This window comes from Strix aluco, chromosome 20 (genome assembly GCF_031877795.1).
Source record: "Strix aluco isolate bStrAlu1 chromosome 20, bStrAlu1.hap1, whole genome shotgun sequence".
NCBI classification, from domain to species: domain Eukaryota; kingdom Metazoa; phylum Chordata; class Aves; order Strigiformes; family Strigidae; genus Strix; species Strix aluco.
Genome location: NC_133950.1, coordinates 13,231,586 through 13,245,580, shown reverse-complemented (window position 1 = coordinate 13,245,580; position 13,995 = coordinate 13,231,586). Strand labels below are relative to the sequence as shown.

The window sequence follows — 13,995 nt, the reverse complement described above, 5'->3', positions numbered from 1 at the left end:
CACTGAAATGGTAAACCCACGGGTACCAGCCCCAGGATCCTCCCTGCCCCCAGCAGGGCCAGGATTTCATGTTTTGTGGGGTGCCTTGCGTAACAAGGCCTTGATCTTGAGCGCGGCCTTCAGGCATTACTGGAATATGAGTAAATAATAATTAAGATTTGGGCGTTTGCTGCAGCGAAGGGTGTTTATGTGAAGGTTAGATGTGCGTTATGGGTGCTAATGTAGATGGGTGTGTGCGGATCCACCAACTAACTTCACCCAATCATTGTCACCCCTGGTAAAGGTGCTGCATCTGTTCAGCAGCTTTTTAAAACAGCGCTGTGCTAAAAGCAAGTAGGTGTCTAAATAAAAGTACGTTTCAAGAAAGCAGCACAATTTTGGCAATCCATAGACAAGTAGGCTTTTTTGCAAAGCGTTTTCAAAGCAAATTGTCGCTAGGTTCCAATTTCAGAGGCTCCGAGCGCAGTATATTGTGGGGAGGAGGGCATATCTGCTGCTGGGGGAGCGTTGGATCGTTTCCATCGACGAAGAGGAGCGTGTCCTTCACTGGCAGCGGGCTTATAGGCACCTGTCTCCTCCATCACCTCCTACTCCTCGGTAGGGCTGGAAGTTGGGGAGGTGGTGGTGCGGTCTAGTGGATAGAGTAGGTGACTGGGAGTTGAGCACTATATATTAACCTTGGCTTCTGTGCTAATTAATCAAGAATATGGGTTATATCCTTTAAAGCAACGCAGTTATTTCGATTTAGCAAATTACTGCTGCTCAGCTGAGACTCAACAGCTGAGCGTGGTCCTAGTTCCACCCCCCTCCAACTGCAAAGTAAATCACTGCAACTAGTTTCAGCTCAAACATTGTGCTTTGCTGCCTGGGTGTGTTACAGCGTGCACAGCCAGGTACCGCAGCCCTGTGCGAGGGTGAGCAGTGGTTGTGCTCTGAGAACTTACTGTTTGCTGGCATCTGCGTGTAACCTGGATTGTTTCGAGCAAGTAGTTCAGGTTCACTCCCAGTGTTGGTATTTAAGGGATGCTCCAGGTTTCTAATGGGCCAAATTGGTCTCCAGAGCTTCCCATCTTCTTCCGTAGACTGGAGAGACTGACCTGGGAATACTAATGCTTTTAACTCGTCTCCTTGGTTAGTAATTTAAGCTTTAGGTGCTAAATCTAGGCTTGTGTGTTTCTATTAAATGGTGACAGGAAAACCCAGCCTGGCAGGGTAAATGCTGTCAAAACCTATGTGGAAAAGTTGCTACATTAACTACAGAGTATTGCTGTAGCTCTTTGAGGACTGTTTGAATACACTGACTAATACGTTGCCTCCCAAAAAGAAACCAGAAGCAATTTCCATGCCATGGATGCACTGGGCTCAGCAGCAAGGGCTGGCTACCTGACCTGTGCTTTCAGGGTAGGTGACGGTGTAGCAGGGGAAAAAGTGTAAATCCAGAATTAATCAGGTGGTTGCACAAAGTGGCCAAATCTGAGCACGGTGGCACTGGCTTTTGGGCAGTCGGATCGGCACTGCAAGTAGCAGAGGTGTCAGTAACACTTCAGCCAGACACCCACACAGGCACGCTATGCCCCGTCTCAAAATAAAATAAAAAATGGTATTGTCACCGGCTATTGATCCAAAGACAGGGATTTAAGCTGAGTGTGGCAGTAGGGCATGCTCCCAACAGGTCAGCCGTTACTGTATTAGGGAAGGAGGGAGCGTGGGTGAGTTATTTTGATTTTGTTTGAAACAATAAAACCCAAGTTATTTGAAATCTTAACAACAGAACCAGCTTTTAGCACTGGCGTTTATAGGGATGAGTGGGCGAGTTGTTTAAAGGAAAAAAAAAAAGTCTTTGAAAACAGTCCAAGTAAGGGTGATAATTTCATCCTACAAGGGAAGCGCCGTGTGCACGTCCTGTGTTTGAGCAGCGTGTGTCTGGGCTGCACCAGGGGCTGGGGCTGTGCTGTTTGCAAAACACGCTGAAGGGCCCGCGTGTGCCGAGGGCACACTCAGGCGCACACTCGCAGCTCGCTGGCATGAGAGCTGGAGTCTGGAGTTGCAGGCGGTGTCTCTGCCGATCGTGGACATCTCGCTCACTCCCCTTTGCTGCGTCCTAAACCCAGATGCAAAAAGTCGTTTCCTCTTGCCGTTCCAAGCACCGATCCCCTGCGCGTGGGCTCTGCTCCTGTGTTGTACCCATCTTCTCCATTTCACCCTCAATACCAGCTTCAAATACCCCGTTTTGTGGCTGTCCCACGTCAACTCAGCTCTTCACAGAAGGGGCAGAGTCTCAGTTCTGGTTATTCCCCTCTTACCCCTCTCCACCGAAGTATCCCCTTAGCTCAGCCCCCAGCGCTGCAGCAGCAGAGCGACGGCAGCCGCAGCGCAGACGCTCAGCTCACGCGAGCTGTGGCAGCGTCTGTGCCCCTGCACGCAGCCTGACAGCAGGCAGGTCGGCTGTGCCTGCCCCTTGCCCTTCCTGCCCCTTGTTTCCCTCAGTTGCTATAGCATTTTTAAAAATTAAATCACAAACTAAATTGAAGTTTAGTGTGTGAGCTCCCCAAGGCAGCAGCTTAGTTTGAGGCCAATTCCCACTTGTCTTTTGCCTCCCATAGCCTGTGGCACCAGAACAAAATAGGTGCAGATTAATTGCCTTTTGCCCGCTCTGTCCTGATATTGGGATTTTGCAAGCTCCTGCGTGATGGAGAGTTGCCTCTTCTCCTGGCACATGACAGGTGGGGCTGCCCCACAGGACAGATCCTGGCTGCCATTGCCATAACTGGTGCTCCGGGGGGTCCATCTTGCACGTCTGCAGCATCCCCACCGTGGCAGTTCTGCCCGTGTCTTGTCAGCACAGGGCGTTTTATCACTTGTTGCTTCAGAGCTTGTGTTTGCCCCTGAGCACAGCCCGACCCCCTCCCCATCTGCCAGATCAGCCTCATGGGCACCGATGGATTCGCAGTCCCCAACTGTGGCTGCCCCAGCCCTGCTGCTCTCCTTCTGGAGATGCTTTATGCCTCTGTGATCCTTGTCCTTTGGTCCGGGATCGTTTCACAGCCCCCTGGGGACAGGAGGGGTCGGGGGGCTGAGACCCGCCGTGCCCTGGGCGCAGCCTGGCTGTGGGCAGTGCCAGGTATCGAGCCAGGAGTCCTGATCTCAGGCCTCACACAGTTTCCATGTTTCTAATTACTCTGTGACTCCTGGAAATAAATTTACTGGTATGGAAAGGCACGGCCAGTCCCTAAAAACTGTGTTTGTTCAGGATAAAGAAATTTCCCACTTCTGCAATGAAAAATAAGAATAAAGCATAAGAGGAGAGTGTGGACAGAGAGCCGAGAGTGCCAAGGGGGCTCTGTCCCCATTTTGCCACTGCCCTGCTAGGTGGCCTTTGGCAAACTGCTTCTCTTTCCAGCGACCCATTTCACTGTCAGAAATTCACATTTCATATTTGCGTTTCATAAATGGGAGGTAAAAACAGCTCTTTGGCTGTTGCGTAGCGTTTCCATCTTCCTCTGTTTAAAACCTTGTTGCAATTAGAAATTTCCCCTTTGTTAAACAGTGGTACGTTTTAAATTAAGAGATGCTTATGGCTGAGCATCCTTGGCTCTTGCAATAGGACAAAAAAAATCACGTATCTAATAATATGAGGAGCAGGAGGACTATCGGGAGCTAAAAATGGTCCTTCAATATTTTGGTGCTTTAAAACTGAGTGATCATATTGTGTCTGTATGTGCACAGTGCATTTACTGTCGTGGTGCGTGTGCCTGTAGAGCTGAGTGTGTTTGCAGATGTAGTTTAGGAAAATTGATCCCAATCTATTTTTAAGGTAAAGTGTGTGTGGTGGGTAGGAGGTGAGGAGGTGGAAGGAAAGCTAAATATTCACATAGCTCCACTGTGTGTTTAAGAGCATCATCTAATAACACTGGGATCGTGGCAGTGAGGTGAGGGAGAGCCGAGCGCTTCGCTGGAGTCCACCCCCTCGTACAAGGGCACAGGAGTGACGCCGGGAGGAGCGTGGCGAGCTGGGCTGCTGCTTTAAGCTGCATCTCGCACCCAGCGGGTCATTGGTGCTGGCGACGTTCTGCACATGGCTGCGCGCTCCGCATAAATCTCTGCTCCGGCAGCCGGAGCGGAGCTGGGGAGAGCTCTCTCTGCCTGCTAGCGGGAGCTGAAGAGCATCAGAACGGCAGCCCCGCATCACCAGCCTCTGCCCTGTGAGGAGAGGGTCGTTCTTGGCCGTGGACATGTAAAAGCTGGAGCCGGGGGAAGAGCTGGCTGCTGAGGTCAGTAAGTAAAACTCGTTTTTTGTTTGTGTTTCCCTTCTCTCTGAAATGAGAGGCTGGATTGGGAGTAAGAGAAGGAGGTAGATACAGAGATACAGCAGAGAGATTTACTCGGGCCGGGGCTTGGGTATTGCCTGTGTATGCTTGTTTGTTTTAAAGTTTGCAGGTAGCTTCAGTTTGAACTTTCTATTATTAATATTTTTGCAACTTTCTGGGAAATAGATGCGAGCTATGCACAGACTGCTCGAGCGCCTGCCGATGTCTCGCAGCAGAGCGTGGCGAGTGCAGTTGGTGGTTCTCTGTGCCTGGCCGTGGCTACCGGGGGAGGATGGGGTGTCTGCTGGGCAGCCCTGCCTTTCGGAGGGAACGTGGCAGCAGTGCTTAAGGATTGGCATTGAAAGGAAAGTGCTGTCCTCAGCAAAGACTGGATGAGTTTAGCAGCTTTTCTGACTCTGAAGATGACGGTTTCATCAAGGAGCGGAGACTCCGGCCGAGGTGTTGGTGGCCGGGGACTGGGGGAGCCCCGCTCCTGAGCCCAGAGATGATGCTCCAGACGTTTCACCTCCGGGTAAAACAGGCTGTGGGTTTTGGCCAGGGGTTTGCTTCCACTCCTCTCCTCCAGCCCCACCTTGCCTGCCAGATCTTTGCAAACCCCGCTCTGGTGCCTTTCACCAGGTGAAGCGATGAGGTGGGGAAGTTGGTTGTGCCTGCTGGACCTGCGAGGTGAGGGGGTTTGGGGTTGTGGCTGTGTCAGTGGTACTGGCTCCCATGGTGGGTTCCTCCGAGACGAGGTGTTGGGGTGATGCAGGATAAAGAAAAGCCGTGTGCGGGGGACTGGCAGGCAGCAGGATAAAGTGCTCCCAGCACTGGTGGACACCAGCACCACCCCAGCCCCGCTCCTGCCTGGTGAGTTTGAGGTCGGCTGCCTTGGAAAGAGAAGAGGTAAGCAGTTGTGATGTACCTGGTTCATAGAGGGAGAGACAGATAAGGCATGGTACGCAGGCGTAGAAGTGTTGGGATGAATATTTGCCAGGCCCTGGGCAGATAAGTGCCTGTTAGAACAAGGCCTCTCTGCAGGTAAGAGCTTGGCCCTGGGGACCGATGGCTGGGTCCTGTCCCAACTCTGCCACTGCGTCACTGCGGGACTTGGTCAAGTCGCTTCATATCCAGGTTGTCTCCTCCCTGAAATAAGGCAAGGAGGAGGAGGAATCATAGTGGACACATTTAAATGCCAAGGCAGCGCGCTCTGAGGGAGTAACAGTGAAAACTGCTGCATTATTCCTGAACCTGCTGCCATCCTCACCTTATCCCTGACCTGGCCCAGATGTCCTTGAGCAGCAGCTCCTGAGCTGGACTCTCTGTGCCAGACCCGCCGGGGTCCATCTGCCGCTGAGCAGGTCCTGCCTGCAGGTAGGGCGGCGCCGTCCCCCTCAGAGGGCTGAGCGAAGCCAGCATGAGTGGTCCTTGAGCTCAACAGTTTCTACCCGCATCAGGGCAGGTCTGCAAGAAACTGAGCCTGGAGCAGAGGGCGGGAACCAAAGGCACCCCGAGGGGACTCCAGCTGTGAGAGAAGCTGATCTGACAGAGGAACAAGGTTTGGCCCTTTGGGTAACTCACGAGAGCATCTCCAGTTTGGTTTGGTGGGCAAAGCTCCCTTCAAAGGGAACATTTCACCCATGAGTGGTACAGCAGGTGCTTTCGGCCTGTGGCAGCAGCAGGAGTCGCTGGGGGACGTGCTGTGGCTTTGCCATCACAGGAATCATCTGCTGTGGTCCTTGGGAACCTCTGGAGCCCTGTCCTAGAGCGACCCAGGCGCGTGTTGTTGCGTGGCCATGATCAGACAGGTTTTTGGTGGGGCTCAGCAGCGAATGCGGGGGGAGCTGGATCCCACCCCGGCTGCCGCCACTTCCTGGGGAGCCCTCCAGCTCTGCCCGAGCTGGCCTCAACCCCTGCGAGGGCAGCAGGAAGCTCTGGGAGAAGCTGCCGTCGCCAGAGCCGTTGGGTTGAGGGCATTTCTAACACGGGTGCTGGCGCGCAGTGGTGGGTATGAGCTGCTCAGGTGCCAAAGCGAGAGTAGGGCCAGGGGGCTGCCAGGGAGTTGGAGCAGAAAGCCACGGCCCTGCTCCGACCAAGGACTTGCTGCTCCTGGCCCAGGATGTGTGTGTGGCCGGGCACAAGGACCTCCCGATCTGCCTGCCAGGGAGCACCGTACCCTGCTCCACAGGGCCCTGGGGGACCTCAGGCATGGGAAGACCATGTAAAACTAGCACGGAAATAATTAAAATGTCCTCTGCCAGTCCTGGGATGGGGCTCGGGAGTGGGAGTGTGTCAGGGAAACTCTTCTCTGCAGAGACCCCGGTGGGCAGCGGCGTCCAAGGGTGGAAACACTGCAGGGTGTTTGTGGGCTGTGGCTTCATGAGGTGTTGGGGAGCTGGAAAGTGGTTTAGTTCTTGCAATTAGGGCTTCTATATTTGTTTAATGGCTTTCCTGAATCTGGGTAAAAATGGCCAAGGGGGTTTGGGCACAGGACTCTGTTCTTTGTTTTGCTTTGCCTGGGATCGCTTCAGCCTCGGCCTCGCCTGCGCATCCGGAGCAGCCAGTCTGAGGGATTTCCCCATGAGATGCTGCTCTGTGCCCTGCACTCCTGTGCTGGGGGGCAGAGCCAGGCAGCCCAGGACCTTCTCGGCCAGAGAATGTGATAGATTTTATTTAACATCGAGTTTATCACACTTGTACTCCGCAAGGCAGCGACCTGCAGCCCGGCAGAGGCAGGAGCTTGGGGCAGCCCCAACACTGGGCTCCCCTGACCCGTCCTGAAGAGCCACCGGTCCCAGCCGAGCAGAGGGGCTCCTGGGGGGGGGCATGGCTGCAGGGAGAGGTGAGAGCAGCAGCAGGTTCCCTGTCCCTCCCCGCAGCTGCTCTTTGCTGCCTGTCCATTGCTTCAGCTGTGTTTTACACATCCTGGATCCAACCTGGCAGGTTAAACAGCCTGCTCATCCACCAGCAAATAAATGTATGCAAAAGCCTGGATGCCTTCCAGTGCGGGAGGCCTGTTTCAGGTGAGTCCTGCTCCCAGGCTGTCTGTAGCCAGGTTGCTCAGCTCTCCGATGAGCCGGCAGTGTCCAGGAGGAAATAGCACTCACAGAAAATGGGAACAGAGCTCTGATCCCACACATGGGACCTCCACCTGCCTGGGATCCCTGTCCTTCCCTGGAGCAGGAGCAGAGGCTCCACGCTTGTCCTTGTCCCTGTGTGAGGAGAGGCGTGTGCGTGTCTGTGCCCGTGCCAAGGGCGAGCATGTTTGCAGCCAAAGCTGCCCCAGGGGGGATCTCTGCAGTGCCAGCAGCCCCCAGGTCCCTCTGCCCAGTGCAAAGGGGGTTGGTTTGCCTCTTTGCCCGTGATGGAGTCTGGCTGACTGGAGGAAAATCGCAGTTGGCAGAATTTGGGCAGTTGCGGTGCTAGAGGCAGAGGATGGGGGGTGAGGCCAGGCAGGGACACCAGCTGTGGGGTTAGAGGTGGTCTTGGGGCTGGAAACCAAAGCTGCTGCCCAGGAACCATTTAGGGATCTGGGTCTTGGGCCCGTGGTGACTGGTTGTTGTGTGTCTGTGCTACGGCAGGACTGTTGCTCAGCCCCGTTAGGGGATGCCCTGGCTCTCGGGAAGCCTCCTGACCGACCTGGATGTGCCAAGCCCTGGGCGAGCACAGCTCGGTCGCAGATGGTGGCCCCCAGGGTGCAATTGTGCATCCATCTGCCCTCTCTGCTCCTTCCTCGGGGCTAGGAGCAGACTGAGGGGAGGGAGCCAAGCGCTACTTGCCTTGTCATATTTGGGCATTTTAATTAGAGAAGTGCAGGCCTGGGGCAGCGCTGGAGGGAGCCTGGCGTCAGCGGGTGCTGCCACGGGTCCTGCAGCACCCCCAGTTCTGGGCTAGCGCAGCACGTGCAAGCCCTCACGCTGGCCCGCAGGCACTAGCCTCCTGCCCCTCCGGGTGCCACCGTACCGGGAGGCACTGGGCACGTCGCCAGCCCTGTCCCACACTTCGCATGCACTGGCTGCTCTTCCTACTGATTCAGAGCGTCCTTTCCTCTCCCAGGCACGTTTTGAGCAGAGATCCTGACAGGTGAAATCGCAGGGTCCCTGGCAGCATGCACCCCGGGGGAATCTGGTCTCTGCTGGGGGGGAAGCCCCAAGCTGGGGGCTCTGACCAATGTGCTGCCCGGCTGCTCCCTGCAAGGCAAAACTTCTCCTGTGGACCTGCGATTGCTCTGATTTACTCTGTGAGGTTGCGGGGAAGCTAGAGGGAGGCTTGGTGTGAATGAGCCGGCTTCCTCCTCTAGCCCGAAATTTAGGTCACGCAAACCAACACAGCAGAGCTGTGATAGATGTAGTTCGTCCTTGGTTCAAGCCCAAGCAGGCTTTGATTTCCAAGGTGCAACTGTTGATGGTTTGGAGGGTCCGTCTGAGCCGCTGTTTCATTAGCGATTGGCACGTGGAAAGAGGTGAGAGGGGTTTTTCCCCTCCCCGATCAGCTCCCACATTGCTAATGTTCCTCTCTGGCCCGCTGCTAATTTTGACGCTGCCCTAAATAGAAGCTGAGTGCATCTCATCTGCTTCGCTTAGCATACAGGAAAATTGTTTTCCTTCATTTACTGAATCCAACTTGCTGCTTTAACCCTGTCAGCACAAGTCTCTCCCCATTGCAGACCTCCCTTGGAGGGCTTCAACCTGCCTCTGCCCCGGTGAGGAGCTCTCTGATGGGAACTGGGAACAGCACCACATGTGGTAGGAGAGGGAGGGCTCCCGGGCCACCCCAGGTGGCCACCAGGAGAGCTGGGAGAGGGGCTTTGCTTCAGGAGCAGCCAAGGAGATCCCCTTCTCTGCTGAAAGGTCTGGCGCTCTGGGCCGGCTCTCCCTGTGCTCTCTCTGGTGGGATGTGCTGCTCCCCAGGAGGCACCCAGTGCCCCTTCCCAGACTGGCCTTCCCCAGCCCCGTGCTGGAAAATAGCTCAGCACAAGCAGACGCAAGTTGTAGGAGTTTTGGGTTGGTTTCTGTTGTATCTTTTCCAGCAGCTGGTGGGACCAGCTCAGCACGCAGGGACCCTTCCTGAGCCTGGCAGATGCCCCTGTTATCACTGTCTCATTTTATATCCCATTCTGAGTGGCTCCTCGGAAAGATCTGCTGTTCCTGCTCCAGAGCAGGACTCTGGGTTTGCCCTCCCAGCACAGGGCACGTGGCCTCTCTCCGTGCTGGAACTGGACACAGCACAGTGTGTTCAAAAGGCTGCCATGAACGTGAACCCTTCTGCGGCACAACTTAAATATATCGCTGTCTAGTGCAAGGTGCTTATTTGGGGCTCTTGTGCAAGAACTGTTTTCCTGAAAAACTTATAATTTTGTGGCATTTGCAGCTCGGTGACTGTTACAACAGGCGGTGTGCTGAGGACACGGCAGCACCAAAAGGAGGCATTGGGGGTGCAAGGGGCAGCGGCCTGCAAAGGTTAAATTTAGCTGGTTAGAAAGGACGGCTGAGTGCAGGATGCCTGAGCTGGAGCTGAGCCTTAGCTGGGCACACAACAGCACTTCAGCCAGGGCGTCCACACGCTTCCCTCTCGTCCCTCACACTCCTGACTGCGGTCTCTCTCTGAGCCCACCCCTTTGCCAGCCCAGCAGCTCCTCTTCCCCACAGAGCAGCGCTGGGGTGGGTGCTGGCCCCTTTCCTCCCCTTTCCCTTTCAGCTTCCAGTTTGTTCTGACCACTCAAGGCTCTGGGCAGCCACAGAGGCTGCTCTGGGCAAGGCTCGTCTGCTCTCTGGCAGGAGCCCGGCTCCAGTTTGGGCTGCAGAAGTGCCCAGAGCCTCTGGGGTCAGCCACAGCACGAGTGAGCTGCTGGAGGGGCCGCAGCTCACCAGGGATGCCCCAGTCTCACAGAGCACAAGTTGCAGAGCAGCTCTTCACAGGGGTGCCTGTGGTACAGGGGACCTTCTGTGGTCCCGTCTAGGAGGGTGGTGTTAGATTGTCCACCAGAAAAAAAGGGAGAGGTTATTGAGAGCCAGGAGACAGAGGGACCAATTCACAGTGACCCCCGGCAGGCTCCAGGCTGCGGTTCTTGGCAAACGGCGGGCACAGCCGGGAGCCGGCCTCTGAACGGAGCAGGAGGGGGCCCGACGCGTCGCTGAGGCCACGCCAGACGGAGCGACGGGACACGGGGAGTTGTTTGGGGCGTTCTGACTCTCTTCTGTATTTTATTGTCTTTTCAGAAAATCAACCGGACCCCTTCGGATGAGGAATGCTTCTTTGACCTGTTGAGCAAGTTCCAGAGCAACCGGATGGATGATCAGCGCTGCCCGTTGGAAGAATGCCCATCGGAGGCTGCAGAGGCAGCTGCCACACCGGTCCCTGCCCTGGAAGAACGGATATGTAAGCACCGATGCGTTTATAAGTTGCTATTCCTGTGGGAGCGATGCTGCTCCCGTGCTGCGGCCAGCTGTCGTGGTTTTACGATGAATCTTGTGATGTTTTCCCCAAGCTTCAGCTCTCTGAACTTAGCAGTGCTTTGGCAATCTCCATCGTTATTTAAGGAAGAAAGAAACATTCTTATGTTAATGGTTGCTGAGGGAAGGGCTGGAGAATATGAACTAAGGCTTGGAGAGTAAACCAGCATGAGAAATGTAAAATATACTTGGACTTTTTCAGTACAGATCTTCTTTTGAAGGTCTGTACTTTTGAGGCTGGCACAAGGACTTCTGCCTCTGCCAGCATCTCCAGGAGGAAGATGTTGATGGGCATTACTGGGAGACCTTGTAAGAGCCTGGGGGGCTGGGGCGGGCTTTCACAGGCAGGTTAAAGTATCACCAGTTCTTCTCATAGCGTTGCCATGGAGGAAAAACTTCTGGATTTTGTATGATTCTTGGATGCTGTGGTGATAGGTGCTGTGTAAGAACGGAGGAGCCAGGAGGATGGATAAACAGTAGGAAGCTCCAGCAGGCAGACAGCTAGCTCACCCATAGGAAGAACAGGGATAAATTGAGGAAGCTGTCTGACAAATAGATGGGACAGGAAAGGCAAGTTTAGGTCTGTGTTTGCACTTCAGTTTTGTGTCTTTTTTTATGATACAGTGTTGAGGTCCTTTGTTTAAACCAAGCTGGAGAGAAGCACTAAAATGTGCAGGTCACACTTGGCACACTTCAGCACCGTCGCAAAGGGCTCAAAACCCTTCATTTGAACTGATGGATTTGTTTATTGGTTTTCAAAATGGACGCGAAGTACAAACCGGAGAGGAGGAGACCCCCGACATCCCTCCGAGCACGGCAAGAGCCGCAGCACGAGACTGCTGGGAGAGGCGGCGGGTGCCAGGAGCAGGGGCTGAAGCGGCAGCGAGAGCAGGGCGGTGCGGGGAGGGGGGGTCAGTCTGCGGCAGAAGGCAGGTCGGCTGTGAGGTGAGCAGGTTTTTACCTTCTAAAAATAGGGTGGAAATGAGCATCACTTTTTCAAGATCCACATTTCTGATACAGAAGTGCGTTTGGCTGCAACAGCTGTGTAATTTAGGAGACTGAGTTTAAAATACGAAGCTTTATAAAGAATGTACAAGTAGGCACACGTTCTGTTCAGCTCTCGTTTGTCTCTGAGCCTTTTGGACATGTTATTTTCAAGGTTTCTTTGTGAGCTGCAGGGGAAGAAACTCATCTTTGCGTCAGCACTGAGATTTTTATGCATTTCTGCAACTCCACGAGCTGGGGCTCTAAAAAGAGCACGTTGTGTCAGGAGGCTCGGGGCACCCTCTGCTTGAGTGCTTTATGCTCACTGGGACGGTAACACCCATCGAGCCGCGTTTCTTACAGTTTTCTTTTGCTTGTCCCTGTCCCGAGCGCAGCGTCTGTTGTTCAGGAGCCTTTCACTGCCCAGCAGCTGCCGGGAGCCAACAGGCTCTTTCCATTGAGCACTGCCCGAGGGGCGTTTCCAGGGCTGGGGGGGCTGCCTCGCTCGCTTTGCCGAGGTTCTGGCATCGTTCCTGGGCTGTGTTGGAAAATCCTCCCTTTGTCCCGTGGTTGCTGTGCCTGGCGCGAGCCCCTCGGCGGTGCCAGCGGGTGGGCCAAGGCTGCGCTCCGGCGGCGCGGGGCCCAACGGATCCTCCAGCACGCCGTGGCTAGAACACACCGGGTGTGTTGGGAGCCTGGATGGGGGGATACTGCCCCCCTAGGGCTTACAGAGCGTAAATTATATGTACAGGTTCTGGACTGGGACCCCCTGACTCCAGCTCAGGCTGGTGCAGCTCCACGCAATGAGAACCAGACCCCATGAGTGTTTTCCTCACACCTGCGGTGACACAGGTCCTGCAGCTTGTGACGGGGCTCACAGCTCTTGAGCTGGCCTAAAAAGGTCGGGCTTCCAGGGGCCTGGGAAGGGTTTGCTGCCAGGTGAGTGGCTTAGCCAGGCCCGGCCTGTGCCGGTTGCCTGCCTGTCCTCCAGGGAGAAGCGGTACTGCCTGTCCCCGAGCGTACAAGCGCTCTGAACTCCACACTCACCTGCAGTTGCCGGTGGCTGTGCTGGCGAGGTGCGGGTTGGCCCCTGGCAGCGCGGCCTCTTGGTGTGAGGCAGAAACCTGAGTGGAAGCAGCAGCAATCGCTCGCCCGCAGCGCTTAATGTCGGGGCGCTGGATCTTCCGGGCTGAGGTGGCATCTTCGGTGTCCTGCCGGAGCGCGGGAAAGAGCCTGGAGCCCCTCGTGGGAGGTTCCAGTTCCAGCAGCACCAGACGTGTACGTGAGGTTCTGCTCTTGCCCCGTCGAGGCCCGCGCTCTCGTGCGTGGCAGGTTTGCTGTGGGAGGCCCGCTCTGGAGCGTGCTGTGCCGTTTTTACAGCCCAGCCCCATAAATCGGCCGCGTTTGTTCGTTCATTGGCCAGGGAGCATGCTGGAGGCAGCACAGCCCTGGGGAGTGGAAACTGCGGCTCTGCTGAACCGGAGCTTTTCTGCTTCCCCCGGGGAAGGGCAGGGCAGAGGGTCCTGCTGAGGGGAGCTGGGGGCAGGTCCTGCTCACCCTTCCTGTGGGGCAGCTGCGGGGACGCAGCCCGAGGCCTTTTTGGGAGGCGGGTACCAAGGCACCAGCCTGCAGAGAGCAGCTGTGACATGGGGCGATGGGTTTTGCGCCCGGTAACTGGTGTTGCTTTGATGGCAGGGGTTTGCTGGCTTGTGTTGCCCGTGCTGGCGTTGCTCCCACTGCCCTGCGTGGGGTGGAAGGAGATGCCGAGGGTCCTGTGGCTCAGCACTGGGGGAGCCCGGCTGTGTGACGAGCCCCTGGCCCTGGGGGCTACAGCCCGGCTGGCTGAGCAGTGTCTGGGTGAGGAGGATTTGGGTTTTCTGCCGCGTGGGCAGAGCCATGACCCGTGTTGCTCCTCTCCCCCGTCACAGCACAATCCTCCCTAATGGCGTCTCCGCAGACGGAGGAGTTCTTCGATCTCATCGCCAGCTCCCAGAGCCGACGGCTGGATGACCAGCGTGCCAACGTGGGCAACCTGCCCGGCCTGCGGATAACACACAACAACCTGGGGCACCTGCGTGTGGAGGGGGATGCCCAGGAGCCCGGGGATGAGTTCTTCAACATGCTCATGAAGTGTCAGGTACTGGCGTGGGCCACCGAGCTGAAGGGGGGGAGACTGGATTCCCCCATTTGGGCAAACACCATCCCCTGATCCCCCCTGCAATCTGGGAGGGGCTGTGGCCAGTAGTTGCCCA

The 13,995-nt window shown here is 55.8% G+C and overlaps 1 protein-coding gene across 6 annotated transcripts in view; it reads left to right on the top strand.

The window, feature by feature from the left end:
* GPSM1 (G protein signaling modulator 1) overlaps nt 1-13,995 on the top strand; it is an 82,333-nt gene that overhangs the window by 65,858 nt on the left and 2,480 nt on the right. For 3 of the 6 annotated variants that reach the window (XM_074845938.1, XM_074845939.1, XM_074845937.1), the window contains exons 12-13: nt 10,526-10,685; nt 13,672-13,880. In XM_074845938.1, coding sequence (XP_074702039.1) covers nt 10,526-10,685; nt 13,672-13,880 — 369 coding nt within the window. Of the gene's footprint in view, nt 1-3,960; nt 4,272-5,558; nt 5,682-5,771; nt 5,866-10,525; nt 10,686-13,671; nt 13,881-13,995 lie in introns of those variants that run through there. The other 3 variants (XM_074845940.1, XM_074845941.1, XM_074845942.1) reach the window with 3 other exon arrangements.